This window comes from Aulonocara stuartgranti, assembly GCF_965226115.1.
Source record: "Aulonocara stuartgranti genome assembly, chromosome: 20".
Classification (NCBI taxonomy): domain Eukaryota; kingdom Metazoa; phylum Chordata; class Actinopteri; order Cichliformes; family Cichlidae; genus Aulonocara; species Aulonocara stuartgranti.
In genome coordinates, this window is record NC_138956.1 from 26,471,772 (window position 1) to 26,491,215 (window position 19,444).

The window sequence follows — 19,444 nt, forward strand, 5'->3', positions numbered from 1 at the left end:
ATATGCTGTATTTCCCATGTTTATATGTAAATTGCTGCACCAATTTTCCATTTTTTAAAAACCAGCTGTGGCTTCACACTTTCGCACATGTATGTGAGCAGACAGTAAGACGACACCAGTGAGTCTACAGGGAGTGCAGAATTATTAGGCAAGTTGTATTTTTGAGGAATAATTTTATTATTGAACAATTTTATTATTGAACAACAACCATGTTCTCAATGAACCCAAAAAACTCATTAATATCAAAGCTGAATGTTTTTGGAAGTAGTTTTTAGTTTGTTTTTAGTTTTAGCTATTTTAGGGGGATATCTGTGTGTGCAGGTGACTATTACTGTGCATAATTATTAGGCAACTTAACAAAAAACAAATATATACCCATTTCAATTATTTATTTTTACCAGTGAAACCAATATAACATCTCCACATTCACAAATATACATTTCTGACATTCAAAAACAAAACAAAAACAAATCAGCCACCAATATAGCCACCTTTCTTCGCAAGGACACGCAAAAGCCTGCCATCCATGGATTCTGTCAGTGTTTTGATCTGTTCACCATCAACATTGTGTGCAGCAGCAACCACAGCCTCCCAGACACTGTTCAGAGAGGTGTACTGTTTTCCCTCCTTGTAAATCTCACATTTGATGATGGACCACAGGTTCTCAATGGGGGTTCAGATCAGGTGAACAAGGAGGCCATGTCATTAGTTTTTCTTCTTTTATACCCTTTCTTGCCAGCCACGCTGTGGAGTACTTGGACGCGTGTGATGGAGCATTGTCCTGCATGAAGATCATGTTTTTCTTGAAGGATGCAGACTTCTTCCTGTACCACTGCTTGAAGAAGGTGTCTTCCAGAAACTGGCAGTAGGACTGGGAGTTGAGCTTGACTCCATCCTCAACCCGAAAAGGCCCCACAAGCTCATCTTTGATGATACCAGCCCAAACCAGTACTCCACCTCCACCTTGCTGGCGTCTGAGTCGGACTGGAGCTCTCTGCCCTTTACCAATCCAGCCACGGGCCCATCCATCTGGCCCATCAAGACTCACTCTCATTTCATCAGTCCATAAAACCTTAGAAAAACCAGTCTTGAGATATTTCTTGGCCCAGTCTTGACGTTTCAGCTTGTGTGTCTTGTTCAGTGGTGGTCGTCTTTCAGCCTTTCTTACCTTGGCCATGTCTCTGAGTATTGCACACCTTGTGCTTTTGGGCACTCCAGTGATGTTGCAGCTCTGAAATATGGCCAAACTGGTGGCAAGTGGCATCTTGGCAGCTGCACGCTTGACTTTTCTCAGTTCATGGGCAGTTATTTTGCGCCTTGGCTTTTCCACACGCTTCTTGTGACCCTGTTGACTATTTTGAATGAAACGCTTGATTGTTCGATGATCACGCTTCAGAAGCTTTGCAATTTTGAGACTGCTGCATCCCTCTGCAAGATAGCTCACTATTTTTGACTTTTCTTTTGACCCATTTTGCCAAAGAAAAGGACGTTGCCTAATAATTATGCACACCTGATATAGGGTGTTGATGTCATTAGACCACACCCCTTCTCATTACAGAGATGCACATCACCTAATATGCTTAATTGGTAGTAGGCTTTCGAGCCTATACAGCTTGGAGTAAGACAACATGCATGAAGAGGATGATGTGGACAAAATACTCATTTGCCTAATAATTCTGCACTCCCTGTATGTTTGCACTTTAATTTGTTGAGTTACTATATTATGCAATTTAAAACATTGTTTTTTTTATTGCTTTTTCAAATAAACACTCTGTAATTGCTCTAGCTTACTTAAATATGCAGCATGCACGATTTTCTCATTAATGTGAACTCAGCTGGGATGATGCATTCTAATGCCAACGACTGCTACAAAATCAGTTCTGGTAGTAAACCACCCAGCGAGTGCAAATAACATCATGTAATGGAAAGAAGCTTATTAAGTGTCCATACATTATTATTTAGCCTGCAGTGATACTTCTCTCATGCAAGACAAAAAAAATGCAGCTCATTTAAAATTTAGCAGGGTTATGACTTTGTATTGTACGAAACAAATCAAGTCCACATGAGTGCAAATGGCAAAAGAAAAATCAGCAGTTTAAAAGCTTGCAGGCATAGAAGGGTAAGCAGATGCTCTTCTGGATAAATAAACTTCATCACCTTGTGACTGAAATTTAGATATTTAATAATTCCCTTTGTGAAATCAATAAATATATCCATCCATCCATCTAAATGTTCTGTTGGCACATAGCTTCAAACAGATTTTATTATTCTAATTTTGTACATTTGTGGCATTTTAACCATCTGTCAGCAACACATATTGAGAGAGTAATTACATTCCACATTTTCTATGGGTGTTGATGTGTCTTTTTGTGACTGGTAGGATCTTTTTCCAAAGGTAATTTTCCCTGACAGCGGTGCTTCATTATACAGTCAGCGCAGCATTAATATGATTCTGTCAATGTCGTCTTTCAGTTACATGAAAGCATGTCTCGTTTTGTTTCATTCTCTATTTTTTTCCTCTTCTTCTTCACACACCTTCCTATGATCCTTGTAGTTGCCAGAAAGTGTGTGTGTGTGTGTGTGTGTATATATATATATATATATATATATATATATATATATATATATATATATATAAGGGGTGCAACGATACTCGTATCGATATTGAACCGTTTGATACAGTGCTTTCGGTTTGGTATGCATATGTATCGAACAATACAATTTTTTAAATTTATTTTATCAACTTTTCTTCTGACGATGCTGTCTGTGTTGAGAGCTCAGTGGATCTGCGTTCGACTACTCCGCCTAGACCGCACTGTGGAGCTCAGATCCACCGAGCGCAACACAAGCTAGCAAGACAGAAGCTAAGCTCGTTGCAACATGGCAAATTGAACCTCCCCCACTCTCATTCAGGTCTGGCTACACACTACCAGGCTATACAGCAATGACATTGGAATGTCGTTCGGACTGGAGAAGTGTAGTCGGATGGTAACAAAGAGAGGGAAGGTAGTCAGAACTGAGTGGATTGAACTACCAGAAGGCAACATTGCAGACATAGAGGACAGTTACAAGTACCTGGGGATCCCGCAGGCAAATGGGAACCATGAAGAGGCCGCTAGAAAAGCTGCAACCACCAAGTACCTGCAGAGGGTCAGGCAAGTCCTGAGGAGTCAGCTGAATGGTAAGAACAAGATCCGGGCCATCAACACGTACGCCCTGCCCGTGATCAGGTACCCTGCTGGGGTAATAGGCTGGCCAAAGGAGGAGATAGAAGCCACTGACATAAAGACAAGAAAGCTCCTTACCATGCATGGAGGGTTTCACCCCAAGTCCAGCACCCTGAGGCTGTACGCTAAGCGGAAGGAAGGGGGCCGGGGACTGGTGAGTGTCAGCACCACAGTCCAGGATGAGACAACGAACATCCAAGAATACATCGGGAAGATGGCCCCAACTGACCGAGTGCTCAGTGAATACCTCAGGCAGCAGAAACCCAAGAAAGAGGAGGGAGACGAGGAACCATCATGGAAGGACAGGCCCCTGCACGGTATGTACCACCGGCAGATAGAGGAGGTGGCTGATATCCAGAAATCCTACCAGTGGCTGGACAAAGCTGGACTGAAAGACAACACAGAGGCACTAATCATGGCAGCACAAGAACAAGCTCTGAGTACAAGATCCATAGAGGCTGGGGTCTATCACACCAGGCAAGACCCCAGGTGCAGGCTGTGTAAAGATGCCCCAGAGACAATCCAGCACATAACAGCAGGGTACAAGATGCTAGCAGGCAAGGCATACATGGAACGCCATAACCAAGTGGCCGGTATAGTGTACAGGAACATCTGTGCCGAGTATAACCTGGAAGTCCCGAGGTCAAAATGGGAGATGCCCCCAAGGGTGGTGGAGAATGACCGAGCTAAGATCCTGTGGGACTTCCAGATACAGACGGACAAAATGGTGGTGGCTAACCAACCGGACATAGTGGTGGTAGATAAACAGAAGAAGACGGCCGTAGTGATCGATGTAGCGGTTCCGAATGACAGCAATATCAGGAAGAAGGAACACGAGAAGCTGGAGAAATACCAAGGGCTCAGAGAAGAGCTCGAGAGGATGTGGAGGGTGAAGGTAACAGTGGTCCCCGTGGTAATCGGAGCACTAGGTGCGGTGACTCCCAAGCTAGGCGAGTGGCTCCAGCAGATCCCGGGAATAACATCGGAGATCTCTGTCCAGAAGAGCGCAGTCCCGGGAACAGCTAAGATACTGCGCAGGACCCTCAAGCTCCCAGGCCTCTGGTAGAGGACCCGAGCTTGAAGGATAAACCGCCCGCAGGGGCGTGCTGGGTGTTTTTTTTTATTTTTTATTTTTTTTCCCCCCCCCATAGGTCAATGCCATGTGCGGGGAATTAATAGGAACATTAATAAAGCCACAGCCAGTTCTCACAAGCAAAAAAACCCCAACCGTTTCCTCGTCCCATCAACTCTCTCTCTGTTGTCTGACTTACTCTCATATCTAATCCATTTATTCATGCTCTGTCTGAGCCAACTCTATGACAAAAGCTCTGGCTGATTTTCAACAGAAAAACACAGAAGTGCTGCCAAATGTTCCACTCCATAACTGACCGTATTAAATAGGATTGTGTATGCTGAAATGTCACATGCACAAATGCAACTTACACTCGCTTGCTCTTGTAGCTTCATATCTAATGTTTTCCCCACCCCTTTCTTATTAATGATACGAAGAGCAACTCACAGAATGCCTTCACGCACAAAAAAGGTGACAGACATGAGTTTGTTCACAACTAACTAAATTTACATCTTTGCCAGCCGCTGTAATGAGATTTCCTTCAATCAATTTAAACACCAACGAGGCCTATCAACTTCTGGCTGGTCCACTAGCGAAGTGCGTTCTGCTTTGTAGGCCTTAATTGAAAACAACTCAATTTCTCCGCTCCAATGTGTTTGGTGGTTTCCTAATCACACACATACTTCAACTCTGACTCAGTGGAGCGCCAAAGCCATTTTAATAACCTAAATTTACAACTCTGACCCAATCATTAATTGAGATAAAGTTAGGAGACATGTAGAAATGGCCACTCTTGTAGATGATTGAGTGTGGCCAAAAGAGAGTAAAAGCTGCAGCTGAAATCCCTGCAGAATTAGTCTATCATTTTTTACTATTCTCGTGTTGACATAGTTGAGTAAATACCGAAGTCGCTGGGGGATGTGAACGCTTGGACTATCAATCACTTCTGTGAATTTAACAAGACCAATAGATTTTTTGCCAAGATTAAGTCAACGGTCTACGATTTGCTCTCTCAGGATGAAAAAAGGACATAATCATAATCACGTGACCTGGAGGGCTAATAGTCTTCACAACAAGCGAGGGGTTTGATTTTTGAGGGAAGTTCAAAAGCCACTTGTTACAAGTTCAAAAAATTATTAACTCCTATTCCCCTTTTTTCTTAGATGTTGTGCATTGTAAAGACACAGCATAACAAATAAACTCAGTAAAGACCAAAGATATGTACCATTTTACACGTTTATTAGTGACATTAAAGTAATATAACTGTAGACTGGTTGAAATTTCCGTTATTTCCCTTATTCCAGTCTTTATGCAACACTCAAAGTGCTTTCTTAGTACAAGAAGACTCGTTCACCCATTCACACAAGTGCCTTTTTTCTATGGTGAGCTCTTTTAACCTATCATTCAAACACTCACACTCTAGTTTCAGTGTCTTTCTTGAGGATGCTTTGGGACAGGAGGAGAATGGAACCACCACCCTTCTTATTAATAGACAACTTACTTAACTCTTGGACTACAGATGCCACAGCCACATGAATTCTGGATCAAATTTCAAAATGCAGCACTGTTCTTTACTAACAGGGCTTTAACGTAGCCTACATAAAGAGTACTACATGAATAAAGAGATGCTAAAATGGGTGAAGGTAATACAAATAGCACTGTGGTTTCTGATTCTAACAGCTTATTACCCCATTTTCATTTCAACAGCAAAAATCTTGATGAGTTCATATTTATTAAATATGATAATATACATTTTAATAACTAGAATATCCACGTTCCCAGAAAGGATGACCCCACCATCTGTAATAATGATTAGCTAAGCCACAGGAGTGCTGGCATATTAGAGATGAAATCATAAGCCCTTAAGATGCAATGAAGGATCGTTTTGCACAATAACAAATCTGGGAAACGGATACAGGTCTCTATTTGCTTATAAATGCCTCGGCTGTAATAATTAGTTATTGAATATTTTATGACTCACATTTGTTGACATTTATTTAACTGTTCATTATAAGTACTGAAACTGACAGCGAAAGGCATAGATGCAAAGGCAGATGGAGAGGGTGAACAAAGAGGAAAATAAAATGATGAAAAGAAAGAGAAGACAGTGAGCCAGGAGAGTGAAATGCTTATGAGTAATGGCCTTCATTATCAAGGAGCCAGACAGAAGGGAAATGGAATGATCGCTCCCATCATCCCTGCTTGCTCTCCTTTTCCTCCCTTGCTCTTCTCGCTCTGTTTGTTGGCCATCCAGACTGTATCTCCTCTGGCCAGTTCTCTCTCGTCGCCGTTCCCCCCTTTTACGACCTCCCTCCTCCTCCCGAGACCTACTTCTGTCCAGCTGGAGGAGGTCCCTCATTTGTTACATACAGAAGAGGAGGGGGGAGGGGGGGGAAGGGAGCTGGAGTTGGCGAGGAGGCATATGCAAAGTGGTGACTGTATATAGAGCGCAAGTGTAAGGAGAAATTCAGGATGGAGAGGAGGAAGAAAGAGACAGAAAGGCGGAAAATAGTATACTGTAAATGCAATCATACACTGCAGTTAGCAAGAAGAGTATTTAAATCCCTAAGTGTGGTAAACGCAGCAAACAGATGTGTAGCTACAGACCATAGATGTGAAAAAGTAAAACAGTTGTCTCTGGACTTTTTTGGACACATTTGGTTGTCTTTTTTACAGCACCCAGAAAAAATGGATTTTTGATACACCTCATCCATTAAAAAAGATATTAATACATGTGGTTTCCCTCTGAGGAAAAACTAAGAACTGCACAGACGGCTACTTGTCCATGACATTTATTTAAACTTCCGACCATTCTTTCATGCAAAACTACTTCACATATCTTGCATGTACTGTGCATTTAAAATCCCTCTATAACATATCATTGAGATTTAGACTTTGCCCTTTTTTCACTAAATCCTTACATAACCCTCCATTGCTTCTGTTTGAGCAAGTCTTTGGTGAACATGTTTATTGTTAAACTGTAGTGTTGCTCTAATGTTTTTTTTTGTTTTTTTTAAACACACAAGCTTTTTCCTGGCACAGTGTCCATGCAGATTAAATTTGTGCTGTCTCTTTGTTAGACACCTGTACTTTGACAACAAAAGCTATGTCTAGTGGCAGATTTATACCTTTTCCTCCACTTATCCAAATCAGGATTGCAGTGGGACTGGAGCTTATCCTGGCTGTCATGCAGGGGGTGCAAGTTGGACAGGGCGAACACGGGGAGACAGAAAAGCATTCACACCTACGGCCAATTTAAAATCACCAATTAGTCTAACAAGCATATGTTTGGACTGTGGGAGGAGGCTGGGATACCCGGAGAGAATGCACAGGGAAAGCATGCAGACTCTGCACAGACTCAGTGTAGGGGAGGAGCCAAGCCTGCTGGTAGATTAACACCAGAACCTTCTTCCTGTGAGGAAACAGCGCTAATCAGGCTCAGATCTTGCTAAGAAAATTGGACAAGTTTTGCTCTCGGGACAAAGTTTCCAGGGTGACCAATCTTGGATAGTTGTTTGAAGTCTTGTATGTTAATCTCAAATAACTACTGAATAATTTGAATATTCCTTACCGGACTCATAGGAATTCTGTTTACATCTTGATATGATGACTCCCCAAAGAATCTCTAATCATTGGCACCTGGAATCTGATTTAAATTTTATGAATTTGAAAGTATAACAAATATAAGAGTGTCCTCAGTTTCTTCCATATAACTAATCTGTTCTTTAAGATTTGCTTGAATTATGAAACAAAGTGTAAATTTAATGCATCACTTGTTTCAGAACATTGCTTTTAACAAACAGCCATTGTTTCAAAGAAATGTTGTTCATTCAAATATGGGATATGTTCACCTTTTTTTCAAGTTGTATCAGCCTTTTAATGTAACTGTGTTAGTAGCCTAAAATGTACTACTGTTCTTTTAATCTATAATTTATTTTTATGACTTCATCTTTCAGAAACTGCCACAAGGGCACATAATAAATTCTAATAACTGAGTATGCTATTAGGTGCATTAATTTATTCAGCAACACAAGTTCTGTCTCTATCTGTTCATCATTTTTTGCATAATTTTTTCTTACCCACCCCATACTCTGACTTTCTCTCTCCACTTCTCTATTGATCCTTCTGTTTGTATCCTCGCACAGCATTTGTCCTCCCAGCGTACTTTGTTCTATCATGTCTCTGATCTCCCCACTTCTACTAGCTTCTCACAAATTTTATCCACCCTCCCTTCCCCCTCCTTCTCACATGTTCACTCCCTTCTATCTTTTTTCTGCTTTGACTTCTGTGCACTGAGCTACTTTTTGTCCATATTAGTGCCTGGGTTGTAGTGCGCGTGGACTTGCAAGTATCTGTGCCCGTACGTGCATGCCCTGCCTCTCTGTGAAGCCGAATCGGGGGATTAGCTTAAAGTCAAGGGAGCGTGGGGAATCCTTAAAAATCACTCTTTGTGACCGATAACGCCTCTCTTCCGATCACTGCCTGTGTCTCTGCGCAGCCAGACCCTGCCTGAGATTGATCAATGACGTTACGCCAATTAGCAGTAAAACTCTGGAGGTGGGTGTAAGTGAATGAGTGAATCGATGTTTTATAGGATGCATGTCATGTACTGTATAATCTGTACATGACATGCATACTATAAATATATCACCTGCTGCCCCTCTCTGCTCTGCAGCATTTCCTACCGTATCTTTATCTCATCACAGGACAGCAAACACTCAACCCGTGTCCTGTATGCTCTCCCCTCTGACCGAACAGCTCTGTTTCTCTTCCATTTACTGTACAAATCTAAAAGTTGCTGTAATGTCATCATATAATTGCATATTTATCCTCTCTTTCCAATCCGAAAGACCCTGACAGATCCTTTCCCTGATTCCTTCATGTCTCTTCACACTTCTTATCTTTCATTCTTCTAGTAACAGTGAACCCCATCCCTTTTCCAGAGCAGTTTCTGTTGCATCATTTAGCACCCCTGTGTCTCCCACTGCTATATCTAGCCCTTTGCATTTGTGTGTTTGAGTGTGTCACTGTGATTCTGAAAATGTTTCAGAAGCTTTTGTGAGTGTCTACTTGATTGTTCCTGTGCAAGTAACTTTGTGTGAGTGTGCGAACTGTCAACCTCTGTCAGCTTTGTGAAACTGCCTTTGGTTGTCCTCAGGACACTGAGTGCGTAAATGGCTTGCACTCATGCAAATATGAACAGTCTCTCAGTGGGTGGACAAAGAGCCAGATGGGATTTTCACAAAGCTTTCTATTTAGCATGAGTCAAACATGTGTCTTAGGCAGGGCAACACATCACCGAGTGGCAGGACAAGGACAATGCAGTCTACAGTATTTCTGCCTCGATGCAAAGCCACTCGTACTTATCTCTGTGTGTTTCGGTGTGAACCACTAGCCTTCACCATCAGCACTACGCCAGTGCACCCGACGGGCTCCAAAGTTATGCTTTACATTGGGAAACTCACAATGTGGTCTGGTTTACTGGCTGAGCTACATCCCTGCCCTCATCCATAGCCACATGCTGTGGCTAGTGACCGAAAGTATAAGACTGCAATTACAAGCAGCAGAGACTAGGTTCCACTTAAGAGTGTCTAACGTATCCTTTGCCGGTAGAGCAGGTGATCAGAAGGTGCACAGAGCAGAGATGATTCTCCTTCACACTGAAGGAAGCCAATTTAGGTTCGGGCATCTGTCCAAAATGCTTTCTGCCCACCTCCCAGGTGAGCTTGTTTTAATCATGTCCAACTGGGAGGAGATCCTCTGGCACGCCCATAACATGTTTCTTTGTTGGCTTGGGAATGCCACAGTGTTTCCATATAGGAAGAGATGAGCTTTAGTGGACTCAATAGATGGATGAAACTCTCAATGAAAATACTAACATGCTGGTGATAGGGTGGCAAATTGATTGCCATGTCTTTCATCCTGGCTTACTATGTTACTACACTGACATGAACTAATTACCATTGAAAAGAAAGTACAGATGTGGTTCGCCAGAATTTCGATATTTCACAAACCTCATCAGGATTCATACCCTTAGACCATGAATGTCTGAAAAAAGTTTCATGAAATTCATCTGGATCAAGCTGTGAACTGACTGACAGACCAACTGTGGAATCTGTAGAACCATGCCATTATCCTGTCTAAAAACCTAGCACTTTGAAAGGAGCCTATGATGCACATTGTACAAGTAGTTTGCGTGTGCCTTAATTTATTACAGCAGACCACGATAATCTAAGCAATCTCATACATGTTCATACATGATAGAAGTGAGTACGTAATACAGAAACATATGAAACAACATACATTGGTGCTATTGGCGCAAAAGTGAACACTATTATATATGTGAGAATAGGGAATATACTCTTTTGTATCAGCTCAGGTCAGAAACTGTCTTCAATAAGGATAGTGGTAAAAATTTTCACTAAGTGGGTTTTTTTTATTTGCCCACCTAGCATAGCGTGAATAAAAGCCTCATTTCCAGTAACTCACTTGGTCCTGCTTTAGAGAAAGGAGACACAGTGGCTTCTATACCTTCCTAGATTGCATTCATTTTATTCCACCTATTCCCCAGTCTCATCTAAAGGTTCACCCACAAGCTGTGAGTCAGACGGCAAAATGAGCCACCCACAAACCCCTCCCTTCACCCCATCTGTCTATCTAAACAGCCAATTCAGGGATGGCACAGAAGGTACGTCAACTACGCAATAACTAATTATTTGGAAAATCTAGTCAGAAGACAGATCTCTGTAAGCCTAAACTTAATAAGGCAAAGGAGTATATAACCTCTGTTTCAACATATGCTTTTGCTGACTCCTGTTGAGCCAGCTGCTACTGTGTGCAGACAATATCTAACTTGTTTACAATATAAATTGAGCTGTTTTCAGTGCAATTGTCTACCCGTTGCAACCTTTTTAATAATCATTTCTTGGTGTCTTTCCTTTGCTTTCATTTTAATAAAATTAAAAAAAAACTGGAATATAGTGCACCGTGGTAAAAAAAATGTTTTTAAAAATTACATTTTTGATATAGTTTTTGCATTGAAAATATTTTAATGCTGAGGGCATCTTTTGTAATAATGGCCCCTTTTGTGCATGCATGAACACCAATAAATATCAAAGATTTCTGTCCTCCCACTCTGCTGTCACTATTTTCTGTCTCCACTGACTGAGTGTTTGGATAGCAGTGCACAATGTGTTATATAAGCTTTGTTAAACAGATCAAGAAATTCCCCAGGTCCCACCTTATACAGAAGACAAGCTGTGTTTCACTTAACTGGCTTCCTCATTACAGCTGATGTGTGCACAACCAGTGTAATGGAGCATAATCTAATCATCCTGAGAGAACTGGATACATAGAAAACAATCGACAGTAAAAACGCACCAATATACACCAGTGCTTAAATGTATAGATGTACGAATGGACTCTGAAACACTTTCTGAATGCGCAGGCACTCATTCTCACACGCACACGTATCAGACAGAGCTGGACGGCTCTCCCATTTGTTGAATAATGCATTAAGAGGCTTGTTGCCACAAGGAAATGATAAGCCTTGCTTCTCATGGTATAGAGGAGGTTTAATTATCCGGTGTCTGTGTAATCACATGGAAACAGCTTCCCACTCGTCTTTCATTAGGCCTTTTATAGCCGTTATAGCTGAGTGGGCACTGTTTTATGAATTATTGAACACATTTTGTCGTGCACATGTACATCTTAAGGCCTCAAGGTTGCAAATTTTCTTCAAACCAGTGGTGAGACAGAGCAAATGTCCTCCGCTAGCCTATCTGGTCTCTTTCATTTGAGGAGTAGGAGAAAGGACAGGAGCTGTTGTGTCATGTGCTGGTTTTGGGTAAACACAGACAGAAAGCCTTAAAATAGATTTTTTTTCTCTCTCTTTGTTTAGACTGTCTCTGGTGCTGGACAGATGGGATTTCATTTTGCACAAAGTGATGTGTGAAAGAAAACGATGCTCCGGTTGCTGTGCTTAAATGATACTGCTAAGAGCCGCCAGACACACATTCTGCATCCATCAATCAGCAGTGAAACAACTTCAATATGTAGTTTTTATACCAGTCAGTTCCGCTAAAGCTTTGCTGAGCATAAAAAAAGGGGGGCCTGAAAAAAAAAAAAACATGATCTGAGACATTTAGGTCACTATAAATTGCATGCTCCTGGGAGTTTATTTCCTGTGCAGTATGTGCTTGCTTGGACTGTACAAGAATAGTTACATCAGAAGGCAGTTCTCACGCCACTCCTGAATTATATAAGTTTTTCTCTGATGGTATCCACCACAGTCTAAGATAATAATAATAATAATAATAATAATAATGGATACTTTATTGATCCCCATGGGGAAATTTGATGAAGATGAAGATGAGGCGAGCCAACATTATGTAAATTAAACAATTAGTCTTCCTCTTTCCCACTAGACTAGATCGCTTTAGGTGAAGCTCCCGTTGCTTGTGCACATTCCTTTATCTTGCTGTATGATACGTTGTGTGGATAGGTTCGCTGCACCACACTCTTCTGCATGAGCTTAGACACTGTTTTGAAATTACATACATTTTTGTGACATATTATTTACTTCCAAGTTACAACAAAATTATACTCAAAGAAAAAGTATTTTTTCCAAATAATTTTACTAAAGCATTTCATTATAATGTAATGTAATATAACACCATGCAAGTGACATGTAACATTATTTACAGCAAAAATGGACCACAGTTGGCATAGTAAGTAGTAAGAATGCTTTATGTTTAAATGCTTCAATCACACAGGTCTAGAGGCTGGTTAGCGATCATGTAGCAACCACTGGTTGGAGAATACACATTTTTCCTCATGACCAGTGGTTCGAGTGGTTGGTGGCAGTTGCTGTGAATTTGATTGTCAAATCCCTCTTCATGCAAGCCTTTCAGAGACCTGCATGCAAGTGTATTCTGTGACAGATTGGCGAGTGGTTACGAGTGGTTAGCCGTCGCAAAATTGAGTGCACAGGGGTATTTGGTGCTACATCAAAACATCCTTGCAATTGCTTTGATTGCTAGCAGGTTGCTAGGGTCGCCTGTAGCTTGCATGGCAGACATAAACTTGGCTGCAAATACCAGCAAACTACTCATCAAGCACTGATGAATGACTGAAAACTCTGATGCAGTCTGGAAATAAAGGTTTCACTTGAAATGTGTTGGTTGCAGTGGTAGGGTACAACTTTTGCTTTGAAAGCAAACATTCCCTATTTCCAGAGAGTGTCGCACTTTCTCGTGCTTCAGTCGCTCACAGTAAAATGGGGAGTATTTGCAGTATTTCATTCAAACTATATACAACTGTGAGCAAATCAATCGCAAGAAGGTTTTCGGTACAGCACTCTTTTTGCAAACAATCACAAGTGTCAACCAGTTACCTACAGCAACCACTTGGGCATTTCTTTGTGAACAGTGACTGCCGGTCGCTAACCTGTCTCAAGGCATGTGTGACTGAGGAATTGCTATTTTATATCCAAAGAAAGAGAAACTTTAAATTTCTGTATAAAAATGTCATTAAAATGAACTGACAAGAGTAAACTGTAACTGACTGACTGCGCTGACCCTAAGGGTACTGCAAAGTGTGTTGACATAGAGGGGGAGGGATCTTAAATTTGTTTTTCTAAGATGCTAAATTGCCCACTGGCCTTTTTAATTCTGAAAAATAAAAATAAAAATATAAGCAAAAACCCTTCAGAGTTATTCACATGCACTGAAAACACTCCTCCGCATTGCCTTTGGTTTGTGTGTGTGGACATCTTCATACCTGGATGCCCTCTGTGCCGGGCTGCTGCAGTAGTTTGACGGTGCGTGTGTGTGCTGTCTTCTGGCCACGGCCGTCGTGCCAGGTCAGGTTGCTGCCTCCGGCGTGACGCGGCAGCTGGTAACTCAGCTCCTCAGCAGACACCGTGTGCTCCAGGGAGGCACGGCAAAAACTGAAGCTGGACGCCGCTGACAAGAGAGCAAAGAAGAAGAACCAGCAAATGAAACAGAAGGAAACAAGCAGAGGAGAAATAATAGCTACTGATAAGCACTCACTTTGTATTTTCTTTACGAAAGGGGTTTTCATAAGGTCCATGGACTAAGAAACAAGAACATCCAAACCTAACAAAAATAAATGATTGATAATCCTCTAGGAGCTTAACAGGAAGCATTCACCCCAGATTACATGCTGTGTGTTCTGATTCTATAACAGCTACAAACAGATGGCTGTTTTGGTGATGGTGGTGGGCAGCAGTGCAACTACAGTGTGATCTCCAATTATGCTGAGTGCATATTCACAGAGGCACCGCATGATTTCTGGAACTGTGTCTCTCTTTCAGATTAGTCCTTGATTATTTAAATCCTACTTCATGAATATTTTATTTTTTTTCTTTTTCTATCTTTACCCCCGTTCCCTGTCAAGACTAAATGCTTGCTATGAGACACTGAAGCAGACAAGTTGTCAGTGCGGGGTCAGAGTATAGTTCTGTGAAGGCCAAAGGGCATCTTCTACAGTTCACATCAAGTTGAATGAGCTATTTTACTGCGGTTAGTCATCTGTAGCCATGGATTTATTTCAAAGCGTAGACATGCAGTCATTGCTCAGTTTACCTAAGCATTGATTTAATGTGATGTAATGCAAATAATAAGAGGCTAGGCGGCAGGAGGCAGTAGAGGGGTAAAAAGGTCAAGAGGGTGTGTAAACAGAAAGAGAACTGATGACAATTAACTGGTTAACATAGTCATTTTGCGGTAATTAAAAAAAAAGTGATTGATAAGAAACCTGCTTATTAGTGGTAAATGAGAAACCTTGTTTACATGCAACCACTGATATTCTGTAAATCATTTATACACTCATTCTTGATTATTTTGGTTCAAACAAAAATGAAATAATATTTACGTTTTGACTGCAAGCTCTTTGCCAGTCGAGTAAGATTTGTTTAATTTCCATTTTGTGGTACACTTATTCAAGTTCTCATGAATGCAAACATCAAATCAGACACTAACATGGTTGCAGCTCGGTGCATTTAGGCAGTGTCAGAATGGGGAAGAAAAGGTGATTTAAGGGACTTTTAACGTGACATAACTGTTTGTAACAGATGTCTGGTCTGAGCATTTAACAAACTGCTGAGCTACTGGGATTTCCCCCCCATCTTTACCATCTCTAGAGTTTCCAATGACTGGTCATAAAAAGAGAAGATATCCAGTGAGCTGCAGTTCTCTGAGTGAAAATGCCTTGTTGATGCCAGAGGTCAGGGGAGAATGGTCAGACTGAGCTGATAGCTAGGCAACAGTAACTCAAATAACCACTTGTTACTACCAGGGTATCCAGAAGAGCATCAGAGAATGCATATGTCAAACTTTGAAGCAGATAGTCTACAGGTATGTGTCCATTCCTGTCAGCTAAGAAAAGGAAAGGCTATAATTCACACACGCTCACCAAAATTGAATAACAATGGAATAATTTTGTCTGGTCAGGTGACTCTCGATTTCTGCTGCAACATTTGGGTGGTGGAGTCAGAATTTGATGCCTGGATAGACTAGAAGAAAGCCAATGACTCAATGGCTCACATGGATCCTAAAATGTCTATAACTATACAAGATCAACATGGTCTTTTGAACAAGTCACCATCAAATGTGGGATATACCAGGATGCTCTGTCACGACTGCTGTTTGGCAAACGGCCTAAAAAACACCCTTAGCCAGATCATCAGCCAGACTGGCTACAGGTACCGAATACAGAATGGAGTAAACATTAACCACCTCCTCTACATGGATAACATCATGTATGTTATAAGTTAAAAACGATATAAATTCTAGGACTAGGATCAACGACATCAAAATGCCATTTAGACTGGAGAAGTGTAGCTGGATCGTAACTAAGAGAGGGAAAGTAGTCTGAACTGAGGGGAATGCACTACCAAAAGGCAACACTGCAGACATCAAGGACAGATACAAGTACCTGAGAATCCCACAGACAAATGTGAAGCACTTGAAAAGAGACCACATCTTTGCTGCAACCACCAAATACCTGCAGGGAATAAGGCAAGTCCTGAAGAATCAGCTGAATGGGAAGGACAAGATCTGGGCAATCAATACCTACATCCTACCACTCACCAGATACCCTGCTGGGATAATCAGCTGGCCAAAGGAGGTGATAGAAGCCACCTACATCAAGAGTTTCACCACAAATGCAGCAATCTGTAACTATAAACTAAGTGGAAGGATGGAGGCCGAGGACTAGCGTGTGTCAGATCCACTATCCAGGATGAGACAACGAACATCCATGACTACATTAGAAAGATGGCCACAAGTGATCACATGCTTAGTACATACCATGAGAAAGAATAGGAGCAACATCAGGACCCATTATGGAAAGACAGGTCCCTGCACTGTACATACCACCGGCAGATAGAAGAAGTGGCTGCAGCACAAGTATGAGCTCTAAGCACAAGCTCGATAGAGGCACCAAACACAACCCCAGGTGCAGGCTGTATAAAAATGTCCCTGAGACAATCCAGCACATAACAGCAAGGTGCAAGATGCTAGGAGGCAGGGCATACATGGAACACAATCAAGCGACTGACATAGTATACAGGAACATCTGTGCTGAGTATGGCCTGCAAGTCCACAAAAGGTCAAAATGGCACACACCCATAGGGTTGTTAAGAATGACCAAGCTAGGGTCTTGTGGGACTTCCAGATACAGACACAACTGGTGATGGCTATTCAACTGGAGACAGTAGTGGTGGACAAACACTTCTACTTCAAACCACAAGTTTTATCTGACTATGTGAAAACCGTTAGTGAGATGGAGACAGACTTGCTGATGATAGAAGTAAAAGTGAAATGTGGAATAATAAATGTTGTATTCATTACTTATTGATCTGAAAGTCTCTTTACAAAAGAAGAACAAAAGCACATGCTTTGAGGGAACAACAACAAAAATGCCATCTTCTGTGAATGATTTCTTAAATTCTTTTCCTCATTCGTCCAAAGAGAGAAGGGAGAAACTGAACTGGGCTGAATCTGATCTTTCTGATGTGTTCATCTATCAGTCTACCAATTTTCTACATTTTTTTTCTGTCTTTAAGGGACTTTTGACACTTGGTCATCTTGAAAGAAAGAAAGAAAGAAAGAAAGTTCATTAACTAACAAAGGATTATAATCTTTCCATTTCCATATTAGAATTAAATAAAGGCCTGCTGAGACCTGCTGTATGACAGCTGAAAATGGTGGGAAACAGCTGGTTGCAGCTCCGAGTCGGGAGGGGACACTTTTTTTTCATCCTACACGTCGGTCGAAGTGAGCAGTGGTGAATACAGAATTCACACAGCCATGATGGGAAGACTAACAAAAGGGGGTAGAGATGAAAAAGAAGAAGAAAGACCTGTCAGGAATCACTGATGTGTAGCCTTTTCTGCTTCTCTCCCTTCGTGTACGGTTTTCTCCCTCTGCACTCTTGTCTTGCACTTCACTCCTGCTTTCCCCATTTCTGTATGCTGCCACTTTTGTGTCTTCTTAAGCAGTATCTTCCTTGTTTCCCATCTTTCTTTTTCTCACTCACTCTCTTTCAGCTTTCTGGTTGTCAGCTCTTTGGGGTTGTCAGGAAAAACCAGGCCCAAACCTGATGTAATTACTGCCAGTCAGGGGGAGGAGACAGGAGGAAGAAACATGGGAAGCTAAGTGCCTCACAACCCTAAAGACCTGCCAATCTCACAAAAAGAGGCAAGAGAAAGTGCACAAGCAAGAGCAAGACAGAAAACAAAGTGAGGCGGGAGAGCCAAGCTGCAAATTAGCATCAGATTCATGCAAACCGATCAAACTTTATAAAGGTGAAAGAGCTCCAGAAGAAGGCAGGGAGACACATTAATAGACCACAGAACAACTTAATTTTACAAGCTGTTAAAGAGCAAGCTTTCAAGGTATAAGATGTAGCAGACATCACTTTTAACAGGATCGTGACTTCCCTCTGCCACTGAAATCCCACCTTTGCCACATTGCCAGGCCTCACCACTTCCGTTACGTACAAATGAAGACAAACTGCTCATTCTGTGGTTTAATGGACTTTGTAGGCTCTCCCTCCTGGGACAGGATACTGCAGAGAATTTAAGATGAGGCAAAGATGATTAAATATCCATACCTTTCAACTGACATCGCTTTTGAAATGACATTGCACCATATCCCTCTACTGCTTGCTTTTAGGGACGCAAAGCTTTAAGACCATGCACGTGCACTATCATCTATCTGTGTTAAAGCCCTTCAGATCTTTATGATCTGGGGTGATTACCACCCTTACCATTAAAAAAAAGGTGTTATCAGTCACCTTTACTTGTCTGTCTCAGCTTGAATTTGATCTGACTCGACAACCGCACTATCTCCACTGTCCTATTTGTCACTATCTGGTGTTGCATTATCTCTCGCTGCCCTTGCTGGTGACTTTTTTTCACTTCCAGCCGAGGGAGTGTTGAGAAGACAACTAATGATGGAGGGTGGATGGTGGGAGGCAGAATGGAAAGACAAAAGCAAGATATGTGTCTTGTGGGTAGCTGAAAAAGAAGATATACAGTGATGGAGTGTAATTTAAGTCTGTACCTCCAGCTTCACATACTGAGAAAAAAGGTATGTGTATAGTGAAGGTGCCAAAATCAAGGGCAAAGTGTCGGACAGGTGTGTGCGTCTGTTGTGTATGTGTGTGTGTAGAGGACAGGTAGGTCAATATGACTCAGCCCAGTGAAGTGTAACCTCATATCACCTCCTCTTGACGGAGCAGCATATCTGCTGTGAGAGTGGCTGCTAACTCTCAGAGGTATTTCCTTTTGAAAAGGTAATTAAGCTGTTAGGTACAGCACCCAGGAAGGTCGTTCCAAGCCAAATCCCTCAGTAGATTAACATGGCGTCACCGAACATTGCTCATTTGACTCTAAAAAAGAGCATCTAAATGAGTCCATGTGGACTCTTTTGCTGTGTAGGCTTTTTGTTGAAGTTTGATTTCTGCATAACCTTGGCTTCAACTTTAGGATGCATCTGAATATGTGTTTGCTTCATCCTTATGCATGGAGGATGAGGCAAGTGATCCGGTTATCCACCTTATTTCAGGCATCACAGAGACGGTGCCACGGTGTATTTGAGCAGCATGATATTGGCAT

At 41.7% G+C, this 19,444-nt stretch overlaps 1 protein-coding gene across 2 annotated transcripts in view; it reads right to left on the reverse strand.

Moving 5' to 3' along the window:
- LOC309696939 (sterile alpha motif domain-containing protein 10-like) overlaps positions 1–19,444 on the reverse strand; it is a 61,234-nt gene that overhangs the window by 17,315 nt on the left and 24,475 nt on the right. Inside the window, exons 1-2 of one of the 2 annotated variants that reach the window (XM_082518477.1) lie at positions 14,352–14,406; positions 14,080–14,264 (exon numbers count right to left, since the gene is read on the reverse strand). In XM_082518477.1, the coding sequence (XP_082374603.1) occupies positions 14,080–14,264; positions 14,352–14,391 (225 nt within the window). In that variant the 5' untranslated portion in view covers positions 14,392–14,406. Of the gene's footprint in view, positions 1–14,079; positions 14,265–14,351; positions 14,407–19,444 lie in introns of those variants that run through there. The other variant, XM_082518478.1, reaches the window with a different exon arrangement.